General features: G+C 37.5%; 3 protein-coding genes across 9 annotated transcripts in view; 1 reads left to right on the top strand and 2 right to left on the bottom strand.

Annotated features, from left to right (window-relative positions):
- Nucleotides 1-20,978, top strand: part of prdm6 (PR domain containing 6) — a 126,252-nt gene that overhangs the window by 65,258 nt on the left and 40,016 nt on the right. The gene's annotated exons all lie outside the window — the stretch shown is intronic.
- LOC146657971 (GTPase IMAP family member 8-like) lies at nucleotides 1,604-9,133 on the bottom strand. The gene is made up of 3 exons (XM_085426349.1): nucleotides 9,033-9,133; nucleotides 8,054-8,115; nucleotides 1,604-6,870 (listed from the first exon to the last, which is right to left on the bottom strand). Exons 2-3 carry the CDS (start codon nucleotides 8,064-8,066, stop codon nucleotides 3,866-3,868), a joined length of 3,018 nt encoding a protein of 1,005 aa, XP_085282475.1. The 5' UTR covers nucleotides 8,067-8,115; nucleotides 9,033-9,133; the 3' UTR covers nucleotides 1,604-3,865.
- LOC146657972 (GTPase IMAP family member 8-like) lies at nucleotides 10,793-17,070 on the bottom strand. 2 transcript variants are annotated; one of them, XM_085426350.1, is made up of 4 exons: nucleotides 16,659-17,070; nucleotides 16,095-16,169; nucleotides 15,299-15,352; nucleotides 10,793-14,836 (listed from the first exon to the last, which is right to left on the bottom strand). In XM_085426350.1, the coding sequence occupies exons 3-4, from the start codon at nucleotides 15,306-15,308 to the stop codon at nucleotides 12,003-12,005; spliced, it is 2,844 nt and encodes a 947-aa protein (XP_085282476.1). In that variant the 5' UTR covers nucleotides 15,309-15,352; nucleotides 16,095-16,169; nucleotides 16,659-17,070; the 3' UTR covers nucleotides 10,793-12,002. The 2 variants fall into 2 exon arrangements, with proteins under 2 accessions (XP_085282476.1, XP_085282477.1); XM_085426351.1 differs by lacking the exon at nucleotides 16,659-17,070 and having other exon boundaries at nucleotides 16,095-16,252.

A 20,978-nucleotide genomic window follows, 5' to 3' on the forward strand; every position in this document is an offset into this window, starting at 1 on the left:
GGATGTTTAACTGGGACACTCCCACTGAAAAAGCTATGGGCAGAAGAACAGAATCAACTTTCTGGGATTTTCCTTACCTGGATGATTGAGCATGCACCAAGATAACAAAGTAATTGTAATCACTGCTGGATTAAACAGAAATGCAGCTGTGGGGTGGGAGTTAGGTTAGAAGTGAGTGTGCAGTACAAGCCGCAGTTTATCATAGCACACTCTGTAGGTGAACCTTAAAAGCAGAATTCCTGAAGCTAAGAGTACATACAGTTTGGGTGTTCCCCAACCCTGTAAGCTGTGTCTTACCTGTACATCTTTAGGCACTTTGTTACTACCAGCCTGTCACAAAAACCCATACTTGATTCCTAATTGTGAAAGGTGAAAGGTGAACCTTTCACAATTAGGCTCCACCCAACAACTCCAATTAGGCTCCACCCAACAAAACAACTCAAACCAAGCTCCACTCCTTGTGGGCAGGTTTGAGTTGTTTTTCTTCCCTTTATAAGCACAGGTGAAAGTAATTAGTGTCTCTTCATTTGAGGCTGGAGTGGTGTGTGTGAGTCCTTTGAGCAGAGCACTGGTGTGGTGGATCTTGATTTTCCAAAGACATAAACCCCATAGAAAATAATATTTTGATTCTGCCACTGTTGGGTCTGGCATTAAGGGTTGTGCTTTATCTTTAGAAGGCCCAATTCATGTGAGAGCCTTGTAGTTGACTTTCTGTGTTATTTGTTGATTGGAAGATGTCTCTGAGGCACAGAAAAGGGCCATTAAAATGATTGTAACAATAAGCTAGTAAGTTGCTCGGAATTGCATTATCAAGCATGGAAAGCATTTATAGGGCCTGTATATGGAGTAAAGCAAATAATATGTCATGTGAAGAATCCATTTGTCTCCTTCATATGTATATTACTATTGTCCCACCTTGTTCACAAAAACAGGATCGATCTTTTATTCTTCAAGGTTTTCACATCTCCAAACATTAGCAACACAGAGGTTACTAAATTGGTGTGGCCAAAGAGAGTGAAAATGTCTGCATATTGTCTGCTTGTGTTGATATGTTTATTTTTATGTGGTGAAGTCAGGTGACTTCCACTGCAAGCAAATGTCAGTACAAATACATAAAAACTATCTATTTATCTTTTTTGTTGTTGTTGCCTCAGAATTATATTCTCAAGTTCTCTTTCATGCTTTGGTACCAAAACTGCAAAGTCAGTGATGTATCTCTGTCTGAATTCACTGAGCTCCTCTTCTTGTTTTCTGGCTTCCACTTGATTTTTCCTCCTCTTCTCCTCCAATTCTTCTTCTTAGTTTTCTTGCAATATTTTCCATTCTTATTCCCCTGTTCTTTTCTGAGTCTATATTCTTCTGCTCTGTTTTTTCCTGCTCAAAATTGATTGAGCTTTTTCTGCCGTACTTGCTCCTCCAGTCTCAGTTGCTCATCTTGAAGGCTTTTTTCCTCCCACTCTTTTTGTTTTTTATTTGCAATTTGTATTTATTTTCCTCTTTATTTTGTTCCCATTGCTATTGTGCTCTCTTTTCCTCATCCTTTTTCTTAATAAGTTCATTCTTCTGTCTTTCTATCTCTTCTTCCTTCTCCTTCATAATCTTTTGGATTTCCTTTTGAATCTCAGACGTGTCGTAGTCACCATCAAAGGTCAAAGCAAAAAGAACAAAACTGCTTTACACTGACATAAATTAACATGTCGCAATTTCTCACCAAAATTGCTATATAAATATATAAAATACCACATTTAATGCACCTGATAGCTATCAATAATGTACTTGTAGACTTTTTAAAAATTGACTTTCATGCAAGTACTCACCAGAAGAAGTATGTCAGATGTGCATGTAAATGACAGCGACCACAAGAAAAGCAATTCACATGATTCAGGGGGCTGGGCTTTGTCTTTGTATGACATTCCTATGAATCCATCACTAACTGAATAATTTAATAAGTGAAAAAGAGAAACATTTTTTTTGCAAGATATTTCAATAAAAGTTCATGAAAATTGTAAAAAGAAACATTTTTATTAAGCTTTCTTAATTTGTTTTCACGTATTCCTCAGACCTAATTTGGTAAATAAGCTACATTTCTTGATATAAATATCAAAATTACACTAAAAACAGTTATTATTGATACTGAAATTCAAAATGAGGCTTAATTTTATAACTCTGCTTGTCCATTGGTTATTTTAAGTGATGTAAAGAACAATGCCTATAGTCTGTTTTTGATGTAAACTCAATTGCTAACATATTAAGTAGTCACTAAACAAAAGGAACAACCTAAATCTAATTATACATTTAGGTTGTTTCTCAGTTATACTGAGTATGCAGTATAGTGCTAACCCCTAAACTGTCCACAAACTTTACCTAAAATCAGAGAAGAGAATTGTACCAGTATGATATGTTCAAAATCTGGCTTAAGTAAGTCACATGTAACACAAGTGTTCCCAACTTAAGCCTATTCCTTTCCCTGGAGACTGAAATGTACTGAAACAGTGACTGTGTTCGCCTACAGCTCTATCCTGTCGTTAAGTGATGACGTGACGAATCCTACTTCCGGGCCTAAAGTAGTCTGCGTTTAATATGGCTTTTGTGTTGTTAACATGTTTAATATTATGTATTTTCTTCTATTTAATCTCAAAAAGCTCCTAAAACAGTCAGTGATCACTGTTGACCTCCCTCGGCTTTTATTACCACTAATCATTTATTTAAGCTCAGTTTTTAAAACCTTAGGATGTAACTACAGCCCAGCCCATGCAGCAGTATATGAATGACTAACCTCGTATTGTGGATGGATTATCTCACTTCTTCTCCTGGCTGAAGTTTTTTGGTCCTTTTACAGCATCCTGCCATGCGATTACATTTGTTCCTGACCACCGAGAACACTCACGTTAACTTTTATCGAGTGGAAAAAAAGTTAGCTTGTTTATATTATGCTAACATAGCTGTGTCGCTAGCGGTCACGTAGCACATCATTATATACCAGCTAGCCAAACTTCAGTAACCCTACAAACGTCACTGCTCTTTAGTTTTCTGTCTTCATTTATGTTGGAAGTGATAACAGAGCTGTACGTTTTAATTTGTTTCCAAAACCCCGCAGTCAGGACATGCTATATTGTATTTAGATAGAAGCTAGCGAGCTAACTTCCTGCAAACTTCTAACTCCGTTAAATGTCATAAATTCCGTTTTCATGGATGCCTGGATGTTAAACTCAATTGTTACACCTGGTAGAGCAGAACGCTGATCATTTTATTAAAGATGAAAGACTTTAGACAGTTTTTCAACTCTCAGTAATGCCATAGTGATCGTTTGATATATGGACCTGCAGCGGAGTTTAGACCCAGACACAACTAGTGACGTCAGACTTTACGACCGGATAGCTATAGAACTTTCTAGCAGCACAGGAGTGCTTTACCGTAAGCACAAAAAGGAAATTAAGTCATATGTGATGTAATGTTAGTCCAACCAGAAACAAACCAAACGACTTAATTATTGGTCAAAGCTAAAAGCACAGTGCCTACATTAAATCTTTTTACATATTGCTCATCCTTGTGTGTTCCATAGTGAGTGGTTTTCTTTATATGCTTACACAAGAAAAAAAATATGTCAAAGGCCGTTTTCATCTCTACTGCAAACCATTTCTTGGCAATTAGGAAATTTATATTCATCATGAGGTTTTAATGTAGGACACTGACAATGACTATGTTTATATGTAGAAACGTACATATGGAAACTTGTTTTCTTTTTCTTTTCTTTCAAAGGAAATGGCCTCCATTAAACACTCATTGATGTGATAACTTCAAATGTTGCTCACATCCAAGTAATCATCACTAAAGTGTCATCATATCAGCATATCAATGTAAAAAGTCATAAGATGGAACAGTTTTTTTCTGTGGCTTTCCTCACGTGTTCCTGGATCCACTCATTTATTTCTTCGTCGTGAGCTTTCTGTAGTTCATCAATTTGTTTTGGTTCTGGACTATACCGTTTGAGCTCGCTCATTTCTTCTTCTTGTCTCATCTTCATTAGGTCAAAGTCCTTTTGATATGCCTTGTTCCTGCGCAGCTGTTGAATCATTAAATCGTTGGTTTTTTGTTGCTTTAGTTTCATATTCTCAACTTCCCTTTCATGCTTTGCTACCACAACTGCAAAGTCAGTGGTGTATCTCTGTCTGAATTCATTGAACTCCTCTGCTTGTTTTCTGGCTTCCTCTTGATTTTTCCTCCTCATCTCCTCCACTTGCTTTTCTAAGTTTTGTTGCAATTCTCTCCATTCTTTTTCCTCCTGTTCTTTTCTGAGTCGATCCTCTTCTTTTCTTCTGCATTCATGTTCTTTTTTTTCTTGCTCATATTCAGCTCTGAGTTTTTCCAGTCGTGCTTGCTCGTTCAGTCTCAGTTGTTCTTCTCGAAGTCGTTTTTTCTCCCACTCTTTTTGTTCGTTCTCCCAAGCCTCTATTTCTTTTTGTATTTCTTCGTTCCTTTGGTTTGCATATGTAGCTTCTTCCGGTTTTGATTTAATTTCTTTCTCTTTCTGTACCCACTGTTGTTGCTGAATTTCTTCCCTCCGTTTCCTCTCTTTTTCCTCTTCTGCTCTCTTTTCCTCCATCCTTTTCTTCTCCTCTTCCTCTTTCTTAATGAGTTCTTCCTTCTCTTGCAATGCTTTTTCTCTTGCAGCTCTTTCTTGTTCAATTTTTAGCTGTGCCTCTTGGAGTTTCTTTTCATGTTCTTTCTCAAGGTCCTTCTTCTGTCTTTCTATCTCTTCTTCTTTCTTCTTCATAATCTTCTGCATTTCCTTCTGAATTGCTGCCTCTGCCTCTTTGAACATTTCTGAGGTGTAGTAGCCGCCACCATTTTTCTTCACCATTGACTCAATCTTGGTGAGCAGCTGACTGACTTGAGAGCGGTTACTTCGATCATTGTTATTGAACACATGGTATCGTCCTCCACAATCAGCTGTCAGTTTTTTTAGGAATCCTTCGCTGTCTTCTTCTATATAACTCTCAACTGTTTGATTTTTTAGGTCATCTCCTCTGGTGAATAAGATAATGATGAAGTCATTTGAATTCTTGCCAAAAAAGTTTTGGATGAGCTCCACAGTTTTTTTTTCTTCCTCTGTAAAACGACCGACCTGCAGGACGAGTAAGAACACATGAGGTCCGGGAGCCAACATTGTGACGCATTTCACGAGTTCCTGTTTAACATCATCGTTGGACAGACTTGTGTCGAATAAACCAGGTGTGTCCACCACAACAACAGGGTGCCCATTAATCTCTGTTGTTTCTTTTTGGCAGAGCTTGGTTACTGATTTCATACTGGCTTTCGAGTGGAAGAAGTCCCTTCCCAATATACTGTTTGCAGTGGCACTTTTTCCACTTCCAGTCTTACCAATCAACACGATTCTGAGATGATTCTGAATTTCTTTTTGTGGAATCTGTCTGTTTTTTGGAATTTGTTCTTTTTTCGGAATTTGTTCTTTTTTCATATTTATTTCAAAATGTATCTTCTTATTCAGTTCAGACATTACTTCACGTTTCAATCCGGGCAGTGGAAACCTTCGGCGAGGTCTTGGAATCATTGTTATTTTGAAGCCTGTTGATGCCTCACCTTTCATCTTTTCTACAGCATCCAATAACTGAGGGATCTGCTCTTGGTCATTGATGTTGAAGACAATGTATCGGCCAAAAAAGCTCTGAACAAGTTCTTGGATTTCTCTATTAGTTTTTACATAGTTAACAACATCTGGGTGTGTAGGATCTGACTCCACAGTAAAAAGAATCATGGTGTAGTTGTCAATTTGGGATGTCAGTGTATCTTTGATAGTCTTCACCTCTTTCTTGTCTTCACTGGTTGGAGGATCCAGCGGTAGAACCAAGATGAAGGCATGGACACCCTCTGGATCACAGAGGGAAATACTCTTGAATGCTTCCTTCTTTGTTTCCTCCTGAGGTTTTCCACAGAGAGCAGGCAGCTCCACCAGTGAAACCAGACGACCGCACACCGCAGCCTCATTTTTAATACACTGAGATGATTCAGATTCTACTTTTCTTTCTCCCAGGATGGCATTTGCAGCTGAAGTTTTGCCAACTCCAAATCTCCCAAACAGCACCAAATTCAAAGATTTTAGTTTTTGTCTTTGAGGTACTTCCATACTGGCCTGAGGGTTTACATTCAGTTCTGGGTTTAAAGGAGGAATTAAACGTGGACTTTGCAGGTTTTCCTTATCAACTCGAGGTCTGTCAAACAGTTCCAAATTCAAAGAAGAGTTTTGATTGGGAATTTGAGGCTCTTCAGTCCCATGTCCAGATTCTTCTTGTGGTTCTTCAAGTAAGTCAGCAGTCTCTGTATAGTTCAAATGTCCTCCTCTGTTGTAAGCCACAATTCTTTCCATCTCTCCCATCAGTGTTTCACGATCTGAGTCACGGAAGTCTTTTTTGTCAAAGTCCAGTGTGTAATGCATCTTTCTGCAGTTCTGGATAAACTGATCTATTGCTGTATTCTTTGCTTCACCCTTTTGTGTTGTGATGACCATAGAGTATTTAAGGGCTTCACCACCAAACAAGCACAGGATAGACTTCAGAGTGCGTCTGTCATCCTCAGTGAAATCAGAAGGATTGAGTACGAGCAGGAGAACATTTGGTCCAGGGGGGCAACGGGCCACACACATCTTCATTTCAAGTTTCACTCTTTCCACAGGCAGACTGAAGAGGTCTGTGGTTTTTGCCACTGTTACAGGTATTTTTCTCCATTCTCCTTGGACTATAGATTTCTTCGGTAATGTTAGACGAATAGGATTCTTTTTCCCTGTGATGAAGTTGCTTAGTGCAGTCTTTTCATTATCATTCTTCCCAAATATGACAATCCTGAATTGAGATGCTGTAGAAAAACACAAAAAACACATTAAATGCCATGTTGTTCCAATTTGCTTAGTGTCATAGTTGTCTTTTAATTTTGTGTTTTTGTCTTGCATTGATCTAGTGAAGCTGTTTAATGATAGGGGTCTTCCTGTCATACAAAAGCTTGCATTTGTTAAGTCTGTATCTGCATTTGGTGTCACTTTAAGGTTTTCATTTTTTAATTAATTGCAGCTAGTCATGAAAAATCCCAACATGGCAAAAGCACGGTGATAAGATGTTGAAAAGATGCGTTTGCAGATGTCTAAATAACAGCAATACGTGATTGTTTTTTTTCTGTACAGTAAACACAACCCTTGTTTCAATGACCGTTACTAGGTTTACAAAGATTTAATTGATGATCAAATTTAACCCATGGATAACACTCCATAGATACCTATTGCTCTGTGGGACAGTAAGGTTGCCACCACTCTATATTGTAATCATTAGTTATTATTGATCTCGGACTCTCTTCCACAACATGTCTTTGTCCTGTCTTCCTCCACTCACCCCCACCCAGTCATGGCAGATGGCTGCCCCTCCCTGAGCCAGTTCTTTTGGCAGTTTCTTTGTATTGTAAGGCAGTTTTTCCTTCCCACTGACACCCAAGTGTTTGCTCATAGCGGGTCATCTGCTTGTTTGGTTTCTCTGTTTCTCTGTCTTTACCTTACAATATAAGGCGCTATTAGGACATTGTTGTTATAATTTATTGCTATATAAATAAAACAGAATTGAAAAGTTCAGAGGGTTCTGGTGAAAAAAAAAACAAGGATCATCAGGGAAAAAAGAGCTGCTAAACACAATGCACACACACACACACACACACACACACACACACACACACACACACACACACACACACACACACACACACACACACACACACACACACACACACAGTAAAGTGTCTTTTGGTGGTCCAAAAATACCTGTAAGCTCACATTCCTGGTGAATGACTTTACAGTGAACTTGCTACTTGGATAATGTGTGGAATGAAAGATGTCAAAGTCTTTCAACTCTTTTGGGAAGTCTTTCAGTGTTTAATAAATATTCAAACTCATGGATCTGTTACTTAAACATCTTTAAGTGTTGCTAGCTTGTATTTACTTTCTCAAATAGCAACCATCCTGAATGCAGGGATATTTTTGGCCATCTGCTGAACTCACCACGTGCTGCCATGTTTTCACCTTTTTGACCTGGAAACTTCAGCTGGACAAAATGTTGGAATCTGTTGGGGTTAAATGAAAGCAACAACAAGGGATTAACAATGAACTTGTGACACTATATATATATATATATATATATATATATATATATATATATATATATATATATATATATATATATATATATATATATGTGTGTGTGTGTATATATATGTATATATATATATATATATATGTGTGTGTATATATATATATGTGTGTATATATATATATGTGTGTATATATATATATATATGTGTATATATACACTCAGCAGATACAACCTTATGAAACAGGAGTGTCTACCTGTGGTATTTATGGGAGTGTTTTCTACAATGAGCTTTTCAGAACCATGAACTAAAGACATTAATTTGATTAGAGTTTGAATTAGAGGTCCTTCTGTATCTGCTCACTGACTTATTAGACTCATTTAACAGGGTGTGTCTAAGGTATCTCTCCTTTTGTTCGTTTGGATGGGGCAGTTTTTTCTTTAAATCAGCTGACTTTGTCACACAAGAAGAAGCTAACAAGTGTTTAAATAATGTAAAATGTATTCTTAGATAATACATAAAGTGTTCTGGCATAAAACTATATTTCTGTGGTATCTTGGCAAATGTAATAATTAAGCATTAGTACATGTATATGATGAATACAGTTCAATGAATAATCTCTGACTTAAATGGCTTCAGCATAAATAACCTAAATATCTGAATTACATTTTGAGTCGAATTACATTGACATACTTAAACATGCTGCACTGAAATTGTCCCTTTGTCAGAGCATGTGGTAATACTACTTTTGATATACCTAAGCAAAAATACAATTAAAAGGTTGTTGTTGTTGTTTTGGTCTCTTTACAGTTTAAGGATAACAATTTGAACTCCACATACGTCCATGTATTTTAAATTTTTGTTAAATATACTTTAATGTAAGTACTCACCAGACGACTTCCTCATGGTGTCAAAGCTAATAATGAAGGTAGCACCCTAAAAGGAAAGCAGCTCACGTACTTCACTAAGGCGGAGCTGTGCTTATTATGACAGACAGGTGACTTAACCTATAACGATGACTGACAACTGTGGTACGTCAAGGAAACAGATACTGGATTTTTATGACTGTGACTTTACTTGTTCTCTCTACACTTATTTTTTCAAGTTCTTCCACAACCATAAGGCAAATGTTAGGGGCTCTAAACAAACAAAGTGTGGCAGTAAAAACTAGTATAACCTGTCCACAGGAGGATGTTCATAACTTTAGCCCACGTGAAATGAGAATGAAGTGTTGGGATTAAATCTGAAGCATGCAAACAGTCAAGATATGATGCTGCTGTTGTGAAACTATTTCTAAAAGCACAGCTTCAAATGGGCAAAAAATTACTGATACTGAAGCTGAGACTTCATACACCAATTTATATTTAATTAGTAGAAACCTAAACAGGTTGCCATATACAATTAATTTGGGTCAGAGGGCCGGTGGCGCCAGTGTCCGGCAGCCTCGCCTCTGTCAGTGCGCCCCAGGGCAGCTGTGGCTACAATGTAGCTTGCCATCACCTGTGTGTGAATGTGTGTGTGAATGGGTGGATGACTGAATGTAGTGTAAAGCACTTTGGGGTCCTTAGGGACTAAATAAAGCGCTATACAAATGCAGGCAGGCCATTTATCTGTGTGTAACTGGAACAAAATAATAATCCCATGTATCCCAAGTATGCACTCATATTGTACCAGTTTTTTGAGTGTACTTCAGTTCAAATAAAAGAGTTTTAAGGGTTTAACCCTTCCCACTGACCTAAGGTATTTTATTATTATCCATTAAGGATATATATCAAAATGCATTTGAAACACAGACTCGTCTTCCTGGGTGTCACTGTCAGTGATTTGTAGGTTTCTGCAGCATGTCGTTAGTTGTTGGACTTGTTCTCAGCATTTCCTGTTGGCTTACAGAAATTTTGCACCAAAGCAAAAAAAGAAAAAAAATATGCATGTTCAGGTGACATTTCCTGTTTGCTAGTGACATCTGTAGCATGATTTGTTTTGTTTCGATTTTGACTCAACAAGTAAAGTGGTGTGGTTACCTGAAGGAAAAACAAACTTTGGCAGCACCCAACCTGCCCCCCCCCCCCCCCCCCTCTCTCTCTCTCTCTCTCTCTCTCTTCAGTAATGACGCCTGAAACATGAAACACCTTGTCAAACTATGCACCTGCCCAACCCTTTCCTTTCAATCTGACAATGTTCTGCGTTATCAGAATGGAAAGAAGTGGTGGAATGTAACATAGTACTTTTTTCTTCTTTTAGTCTCCTACAGTTAGTTATTATTTAGGTATAAGATCATATTCATCCATTAATGTCAAATCGGCTAATAAATTATTTTTCTTTGTGATACACAAACCTACCTGGCAGTATATAAAGTTACTGTGCAGTAAAAATATACAAGGATGCAGTAAAACTCTGACCTACTGTAATGAAGAGCCAATTGGAGAAAAGTCTCAAACTAGACTCTCATGTTTATTTAGACTTTAGTTTGATTCCATTCACATAATTTATAATACAAGTCAATGCAAGCTAAAGAATAGGTGGTCCTACAGGTCAGTCACCTTTTATTAGTTTATTTCAATATGTTCACTTCTGTAAAGATTTTTTTTCTCAATCAGTCAAGCTTAATTTGTGTAGCATATTCTATTGAGATTTAAAGTGAAGATTTACATATGAATAATAAGCTGATAATAACAGACAACAAAACAAGCAACCAGAACATTTATAAGGAGTGTGCCAAAAAGAAGAGGTCAGTGTAATAACACACTGAAGTAAAGTTTGTATGTTGACAGTCAACAGAGCTGACACACATACATGTTCCGTCCTCGTCGTAGCTGTCCTTTGGTGCAGAGCTCAACTAGAAACACCAGCTAAAAAGTAAAATCAATAATCACAAAGTGGTTTTCTGTGCAGCACCATTACTTATTTATTTTCACCTCTTTATGACGAATTTAACAAAGTGACCGGTAGCAATCTCCAGCTGATTGGCACTGCAGTGTAAGACATGCTTTCTCTGCCAGTGTGGTGATTGGACGATCTGATATCCTCATGTTGGTGTTGTTCCCTCGTCATCATAAATAATGTTGTTCCGGGTTCAAAATTGCAAGTGACCAATCACCTTCTCCTGAGGTCATCCGCGACCTTGAAAAAAACGAGAAGAGAAGAGAAACCGCCTCTGTAAGGACAATATGTATAATGCTTACCGTTTATTGAAGAAAAGTATCCTGAAATGCAAAGAATTCAAGTTCCTGGATCGGCGGACAGAAGCGGTTTCTCTTCTCGCAAGTGAAGTAGATTTTTCAAAGGCACAAAAGGGCGACGTCACAACAATGTGATTGGTCACTTGCAATGTTGAACATGGAACAACATTTATTATGATGATGTGGAAACAACACCAACAGGAAGATATCAGATCGTCCATGGTGATTAATAACATGAATATAAGAGAAAATATAAGAAAATAAGAACAATATTTTTTTTTCAAAAGTGTTGTTGCAGTCTTTGCCTATTTTTGTACATAAATTTATCACCGGAGTGACAATTTTCAAGGATAAAAGGCTCCCTGTGAAATAAAAATAAATGTGCTTTGTCAGCAATTCTGCATCTTCCTTTTCCAATTGTCTTTTAAAAAAAAGAATACATATATATTAACAGAGTAAATGCTTTTTAGTAAACTTCATTTGACCTGTGTCGAATGGCAAAAAAGAAAAGAAATCCAAAAATGTCTACAAAGTGAAACTTGCCACCCTGGCTGTCTTTTACAGCTACTCTGACCTGCATGTGCAAAACCCATTAGCTATGGTGATCACTTTATTTATACAGACTTTACATATAATACATCTAACGCTGAAAAACTGAACAACACTGAAACGCAAAACTTCTCATAAAATGCTACAAGCGCTATTTTGTGTGGCTTTCTTCACATGTTCCTGAATCCACTCATTTATCTCCTCTTGATGCGCTTTTTTCAGCTCATCAATTTGCTTGTTTAGCTGCTCTTTACTGTCAAAGTGCAAACTTGATAATTTTAGGTTAGTCATTTGAATTTGTTGTCTTTTCTGCAGCTTGTCGAAGTCTTTGTCATAGGCCTTTTTTCTCCTGAGCTGCATTATCATGAAGTCATTTTGGTTTTGTTGACTCTGCCTCAAATCTTCTGTTTCATTTCTATATTTTTCCATCTCAGCTGATAAATCCTGGTTAAATCTCTGTCTGAATTCATTGCATTCTTCAGCTTGTTTTCTGGCCTCCTCTTCATGTTTCCTCATCATTTCTCCCAGTTCCTTCCTATAGTTTTCTTTCAGTTGTCTTTCCTCTTGTTCTCTTCCGATTCGTTCCTCTTGTCTTCTTTTGATTTCATATCTCTCTAGTTCCTGCATAGCTTCCTCTCTGAGCTTTTTAAGTTGTCTCTGTTCCTCCCAAAATCTCTCTTCCTCCTCTAAACATTGTTTATCCCACCATGCTCTTCTTTCCTCTTCCCAAGCCTTTCTTTCTTTTCTTATTATTTCTCTGTTCTGTAATAAAATCCCATCAGGAATCACTCGTCTTTGTATTTCTTTCTGCAGAGCTTCATCTTCTTTATCCCACTTATAAATTTGGTCCTTCTCCTCCAATTTCTTAGTCCTTTGTTCTTCTTCTCTCTTTTTTCTTTCTCTATTCATATTTTCCTGTTGGTTCTTAATGCAACCCTCCATTTTTTTGGCTACCTGGGCTTGGTTTGCTTTTATTTCTTCTTCAAATTTGGCTGTTAGGTGTGTTAACTTGTTCCTCTTCACTTGCATTTCCTCCTCATATTTTCTTATAAGATCCCTCTTTTCACTCTCTATCTTTCTTGCTTTGTCTTTCATGATCTTCTGCATTTCCATCTGTATTGCTGCCTCTGCTTCTTGAAACATTTCTGAGGTGTAGTAGCCACCACCATTCTTCCTCACCATCATTTCAATTTTGGTCAGAAGGTGACTGACTTGAGAACGATTGTTATGATCATTGTTATTGAAGACATGGTATCGCCCTTCACAATCAGCTGACAGTTGTTTTAGGAATCCTTCGCTGTCTTCTTTTATATAACTCTCAAATGTTTGACCTCGAAGATCATCTCCTCTGGTGAATATGACAATAATGAAATCCTTTGTCTTCTTACCGAAAAAGTTTTGGATGAGCTCCACGGTATCTTTTTCTTCCTTTGTAAAGCGACCAATCTGCACCACCAGTAAGAACACATGAGGTCCAGGAGCCAGTAAGCTGATACATTTAACAAGCTCTTGTTCAACTTCTTTATTGGACAAAATCGTGTCAAACAAGCCGGGCGTGTCAACCACAACGACAGGGCGCCCGTCAATCACTCCTGTTTCTTTCTGACAAACACTTGTCACAGACTTCAGACAGACTTTTGAATAAAAGCACTGTTTGCCCAGCATGGTGTTTCCAGTGGCACTCTTCCCAGAACCAGTTTTCCCAATCAGCACCATCCTGAGAGGCTCTCTGCTTTGCACCATCCTAATAGGTGGTGTCCAGCGATGTCTATAATTTTCTGGCTTTAAAAGGGATACATGTCTTGAAACTGGTTTCAGTGGAGGTTTTGGAAACATATCTTTTGTGAAGCTTCTGCAACCGACAGTTCTCATTGTTTCCACAGTACGCAACAAATCAGTGACTTGATGCTTATCCTTTATGTCAAAAACGATGTGTTGTTTACCGCAGCGCCTATAGAGCTCTTGGATGTCTTTGTTGTCTGTTAGAATCTTCTCCACTGCTGAAGACTGGTCAAGATTTGGATTTTCAACAATAAAAAGCAAGACAGTGAACTTATCGATCACACTCTTGAAAGTATTCTTGATGGCTTCCAGTTCTTTCTTATCTTCATCAGTAGGATGGTCCAGTGGAAGGACCAGCATGAAGGCATGGACACCCTCAGGTTCACAGAGGTCGACACACTTGCACGATTCATTCATCGCCGTCTCTTTAGGTTTTCCGTGCAAAGTAGGCAGCTCCAGCACAGAAACACGACGGCCACAAACCTCTGCCTGGTGTTTGGTCAACTCTGATGAGCTCTTAGATGGAATACATTTTCTTTGTCCCAGAATGGCATTAACAGCTGAAGTTTTCAAGCTTTCATTTCTCCCGCACAGAATCAGGTTTAGAGGGGATTTTGTAGTTGTAGGCACCACAATGGGATCAGCGTCTTCAGTAAAAGTTAAATACCCCCTGTTATCACTTACTATTTTCTCCATTTGTTTCATCAGTTCTTGAAGATCGTGTTCAAGAAAATATTTTTCATCAAGCCTGATTTTGTGCTGTCTTTGTCTGCAGTCTTGGACGAGTTGGTTCACTGAGGAATTCCCTCCCCTGTCATTACATGTTGTGATGACCAATGAGTGTTTAAAAGCATCTCGTCCAAAGAAACTCACGATGAACTTCATTTTTTGTCTATCGTCCTCGGTGAAATCCAAAGGATTTACTAGGAGCAACAGAACATTTGGTCCAGGTTGGCAGTGTGCGATACACATTTTTATCTCATATCGCACTCTTTCTGCAGGCACAATGAAGATATTTGATGTTTTCAATAAAGTGAATGGAGTTCTCCTCCACTCTCCTTTAATTTCAGTAAACTGCTTGTTTTTCTTTTGATAAGGACAGTCATATCTTTCACTGATGAAAGTGCTCAGCGTTGTCTTATCGTCATTGTTTTTTCCAAGAATCACAATTCTGAGTTCAGATACTGTAAAAGACAAAAACAGAGGACAAAAAAAAGAAAACAAAGGCATTACATATTGCTGCAATTTTATGACAGGAAATTATCAACCCTTCTCTATTAATATCAAGATTAGAACAGGATTGCTATTATCCCAGGAAAGAGTAATGCTTTGTGCGCTGCAGAATACACTATTGTAGATCATTTGTCTGCTCTTTATTCAGTTTAATTCAATTTGATTTTGTTGATTAGGCGCCAAATCAAAACAGTTGTCTCCTCAAGGAACTTCATATTATACGGTAAAGAAAAGCCCAAGAATGACATGAACCTCTTGTCGTATTTTATGGTAACACAGGCCAAGGTTAGAGGTGTACATTTTCTCGATTTTCTCTCCAACTCACAGGTGTGTGTGTGTGTGTGTGTGTGCTGCCTTTATTCTTCTTTATGTGACCTATATTATTCTTGCACACAAACATCATCTGGACCTACCAGTTGCCATCTTGTGCAAACAAAACTCCACCACACAGAAGTTCAGTTCAGTGTCTGTTAAATTTGAAAAAATTAAATACAATTATGAAGAGTTCAGTTCAGATTAAAAGCAAAATTAATTCATTGTTTCATTACTGCAAACAATATAGCTAAAATATTTTTCTACTAGAAGCACAAATGTTCAGAAGTGAATGTTAGTATAAGGAGAAGAATTCGTTTCTCCAAAAAATCATAAACTGTTTCATAAACAAATGTATTTAAGAATAAGATGTTCACATGTTTAACCATTCAAGATTCTTTTGTGTGACAGTTGGAGGCTGGTGAATGTATAGAATTTAAACATAGATGTCGCCAAATATAGAATGGCATTATTCACCTGACCAGTATAGGAATAGTGAATAATAGTAGCCAAAGTATCAAGTACCATGCACCAAGCCATACTATAAAATACAATAAACATATAACTTAAAAAATGGTAAATGGCCTATATTTATATAGCGCTTTACTAGTCCCTAAGGATCCCAAAGCGCTTTACACATCCAGTCATTCACCCATTCACACACATTCACACACTGGTGATGGCAAGCTACATTGAACACATACATGAAATAATTCAAAATCATTACACTCAACAAGTGCACGAGTATCAACCTTTTTAGTTTCTGCAAACTTTAACTTGACAGAAGTTGTGATAACAAACAAATATTTAATTTATAATTCAGACAAAAATTCTGAATTACAGCTTTCGTGCTGAATACTGATTTTGCTTTGCAAAGTAAAAATCTGCTGCACTTACCTGAGGCTGTGGTATATTTTACTGGAACATCATTCTGTCATATTTTTGGTTGAAGTCACCGTCATGTCGGTTTGTCTGTTTTCAAGGAAACCAGGATGAAAATAATGAAAAAAGAAACAACTTTTTTTCTATTAGAATTTTACTAAAGTTTCATGTTTGATAATGCTAAATTTGCAAAAATATTCAAAAATTTACAAATATGCATTACATTTGTAAATAGTGCTTAAAGGTCTTACTAATCTATGAACTAACCCCTCTGTAGAAATAGAATATAGACAGAAATACAAACTGGATTTACAAATGTATTTTCCAGAGTTTTGTACATTTCTATTGGAAAATAATCATTACTTCTAAACATGCTAATGACATCACCATAGACCTATGTAAGTTACGTTGTTTTTGTCACTAAATATGCAGCAGGTATTTATTTGACCCCACTTAAGTGCTTTACCACACACTTTCTTTCCAGTTGTTGAAAGTTACGAATGACTAAACAAGATTTGGATTGCAGATATACACAAACAATATGCATTTAAACACACAGATATTCTGTTTTATACTTACCAGATACCAGATAGGAGAGCTGCTTCAAAATAGAATAATGTCAAGGAAGAGTTTGTGTGAGACCTAAACGGCAGGATACATGCACTGACAAACGCCTGCCAAATTCCAAAAAGTATGAAATGTTTTCATTGTTCAGCCTGACAACAGAAACCTGACACCCTGCAGGGTTCCCATCAGCCACTCAGTTTCAATTATGTTTACAGCAATACATTCTATTATCTAATACTTTACTGACACAGTATTATAAAGAGCCTTGGGTCAGGTGACTAAAACATCTTCCTGATAGATTCAAAAGTCTAATGCTAACGTGCAATTATGCTAACAGCTGTGACGGGGAACTGAAAAAACATGTAGTGAAAGTTGTAAATTTAACATGTCTACTGTATGTTATAAGAAAGTCTTGCCATTGAGCAGAAATCCTGAAAAGACACTTATTTGGACATCTGTTTTAAAGCATTATCTAAAATAACTTTAACTTGATCTTGGTCATGAAAATCTAAACACTTTGTGTGCAGAATTACCAGTCAAATCTAATTTCTACTGGGCATTATTCTTCTACCACCAGTGTTGCTCTTTCAGAAAAGTCATGTATAATTGAGCACCATGCCTGTCTCTTAAAATGTCTCTGTTTATAGTAATATATTGGGTTTAGCTAGATTCCCATCAGAAAAACTAGACTGAAGTGAAACTCCAACTTTAGGGCCCTCCCATTAAAAACACAGCAGAGTCTAAAATTACCTTAATGGGCTTGCATGGTGCAGGGCTGGAAAAACTGGTAATACTGATCCAAGCTAAGACACATCCACATTATCAAACTACACATTTAATAACCTCTATCTATTTTTAAAAAAAGGTGTGTCAGGACATGAGTTCACTTCCCTGTTGAGTTCCTGGAGATGCTTTCAAATGATCCTCTTCTAAGACAAACAGGCTTTTATCTGAAAAGACTGATGAGGCAACAGAGCAGGATTCCTGCATTTATGTTCGTGCTCGAGATTCTCGAGTTACAAGTCGGTCTTTGATCCTTTAGACTCAGTCTGAAGTCATGACTTTATGACATTTTGTCAGCTCGAATGGTTTAACACATTCAAGCAAATGAAGACACATACGCACTCCTTGTGAGGTGTTGGAGTTGTGTGATTTATAATCCTGAACCGCGCACATGGACGGGCATGTGTTATTATTGAAAACCTGATTATAAAGCTTTTACCTTTGCTTTCTATGAAAACAGACAACAGAAGAAGATCAGACGCTTGACGACGCTGCCCCACTGATCTGCCAGACGAATCGTTTTGAACTCTGTCGGCTGCTGTAAGGCAGCAGGGGTTTTTATTTTTCATACCGCAGCCTGTTGGGCGTGTTTGATTTATAACACAGCCCCACCTGAAAGTAGTGGCATGTGTTCAATACGCATGTTTTCAATACATACATTTGTTTTAATGCATACAAGCTTCTGCATATTTGTGCACCCCTCTTTCTCCTTTTTTTCCGGGGAGGTCATTGGGTGTGTTTGATTTATAACCCAGTCCCTCCTAGCTGTGTTTTCACATGGATCCAAAAACACCTTACTCCTGTCACTGTGTGGAAAGAATTAATAAAACACACACATTCTTAAACGCAGATCTTCAGGACTTGTCTGGCTTCATTAACTCCTCTCTGACATTATAACACATTACAAGAGGGAAATGCCTCATTCCTGTTATCATAGTCATGAACATTTACATAAGCAGATCTTTTAGTACTCACGTAACCTGGAAGGTCCATTTCAGTCCCTCAGTGTCAGTTGATAATAGCAATTATCTGCAATAGTTTGCCAGGACTTCACGGTAGACAATGGGAAAGGTGTGCACTGTTAATAAACCGAAGTGAATTTAATTAGTGTAGTCCTATAAAAATCTTTCTAAACACACATCTTGCCACTTGATAGGCGTCTTTGAAATACTTACTTAGTAGTATTTGTATTTTATTTTGTTTTTTACAAATTAGACTACTACAGCTGTGTCTTTGGGGGGCGGAGCCAGGGTCATTATCAACTACTATTAAACCAAAATAAAGTATTGCTGTGCTGAGTGTTATCATGCATTCAAATTGTGCAACTTTTGCAGGAATGCATGGTGATCATGGGAGCTCTAGATGTTATTGTTGCCATCAGTGTGTTTCAGTATCTTATGTTGTAAAAATCATATAAATCTTTTAAACTGATGAATCTGAGAGGAAGACCATTTTAAAGAGATTTATGATGCTTCTGTTTTCTGTTATTTTTGTCTCCCCCAATGTTAAGTGCAAATGTAACTCATATTTCTGTATTTCTAAGTCCTCCTTTTAATTTGTTTGTCTCTATGTTTGATTTTTACATTTTCTTCCATTTCCTCCCTTGTTAGTTTTATGTTTCGTAACTTAATTAATTAAGCATAATGTCACTGGCTGACTCCCACCTCCCTCTCCTGTCTGTCTGATTTTGCTTTGTATCATCTTTAACTTTTTTGTGTGTGTGTTTTTCTGCTTTAACGTTTGTCCTCCTTAAATTCTCCAACTCTCTCTGTTTGTTCAACCCTTTCTTCCCCAGAGAGTCACTTGACCAGAAAAAATAAAGTTGCCTAAATTCTGATTGTATATCTTTCTATAGATACTTTCAGGAGAACTGATGTCTCCTTGAAGATACAAAATCAATCTAAAATAAATAAATACATTATTAGTATTGAGTGTTTCTTGGATGAGCAGGTTCAGTGTTGAGGTGTTTTTGAAACATCAAGTCAAATTTTATTAATTGAACATTTCTTATACTGAGGAACTTGGTGCACTTCGAATGGAAATTTAAAAAAAGAAAAAGGAGTTATGGTTTGTATTAAATGTAATTTGATTTCACTTTAAGTGGTTGTCACAAGCTGTTTGCACAGACTAGGTTTTCTGGCTCAAAGGCACTTTGGCAAAAAAAAAACAAAAAACAAGGGAGTCGTGAGGGAGTTGAACCTGTGACCTCTGTTACAATCTGGTCTGTCTGACACTGTACGGCCCCGGTGGGAGAAAAACATGTGGGAAAGTGTTTTAAAATAGTCTGGGTATGAAAATGTGGTTTTGAATGTGGATTTCGCTCATGTTGTTACAAAGATGTTTTTGGGTGGATGAGGTGTTTGTTTTAGCGGTGGTGTGACCCGGGAACCGACAGCCCAGTGGCTGCATGTTTGAACAATATAATGGTGATTAGTTGGTCTGAACAGAGTGAGAGACACCAGATATTTCCCATAAATCATTCGGATTTGGTCCGATGTGAAATTAAGCTGTTATCAGATGGGAAGCTTTTGTAAAATCAGACCTGGAAAGAGTCACCAACCACCTCACACCATCTTGTTTCCAGGACTGTTTTTATCCGAAGTAGGGTTTAAGGACAGTTTGTTCAACATTTTCATCAAAGTTGTTATCCACACATCTATAAATCAGGCATGCGCTTATCTTCGATGTCTTTTCTTTATTGTTTTAGAGAGCTTTGGTGCTGCTTCACTTCTAGGTAAAGAGTAAAATTACATGGCTCCTTGCAGGGAAAATTAAGTTATTTCCTTCCAGAAGTCCAGCGGTCTGTACCTATAAAAGAAAAATATGTTTAAGATGTGCTTTACACTTAATGGTCTGTGGCTGTCTCTGTATGTTTTTATATATAAACCTCTGCAGTCTATATAAACCTCTCCTCAGGGTGGGTTCCTCTTAGCCAGGTACATACAATGGCCTTCACTCTCCAGAGTCAGCACACAGTTAATGCTAGAGTCACACCACTGCTTGAAGACTTCTGCACAACCAAAGTTATGGAAAGGTCTGCGACCACATCTTTACAGCATCAGTCTGCTATCACGTTGTGACTACATGTGGTCAAGTTGGCAGTTACGTCCAATCTGTTTGTGATGATATTGTGATTAACCGGGAAAAATGACAAACCTGTTGCTGTCCACACACACAGAAATTTACTCTGAATGATCACATTCGGATTCCAGCCACGTTTTAAGGCAGAAATCTAAACATTCTGCCATAAATATACTGATGTTGCTTTTGCAAGAAGTCATGGATTTAACCGCACCCTTTGTTGAAACCTGTGTTCAGCAACCTATAGGACGTTGGAGGTCGCTTGAGTCCCATATTGCAAAGAGACACACTGCAGATAAGCTGTGCTCTATGGTGCAGAAAAACACGTATAGATTGAAAAAAATCTTTGCAGTGATTGCTGGCAATGTTAAAATTATATTAATTTAAAAAAATCAGTGAATAAAAAGTCTGTAGAAACAATACTCAACTTGAGAAAAATGATGAGACACCTCAGACTCGACAGCAAGT

This window comes from Rhamphochromis longiceps, linkage group LG12 (assembly GCF_057381845.1).
Source record: "Rhamphochromis longiceps isolate RC_006_pf linkage group LG12, R_longiceps_female_GT1.1, whole genome shotgun sequence".
Lineage (NCBI taxonomy): Eukaryota > Metazoa > Chordata > Actinopteri > Cichliformes > Cichlidae > Rhamphochromis > Rhamphochromis longiceps.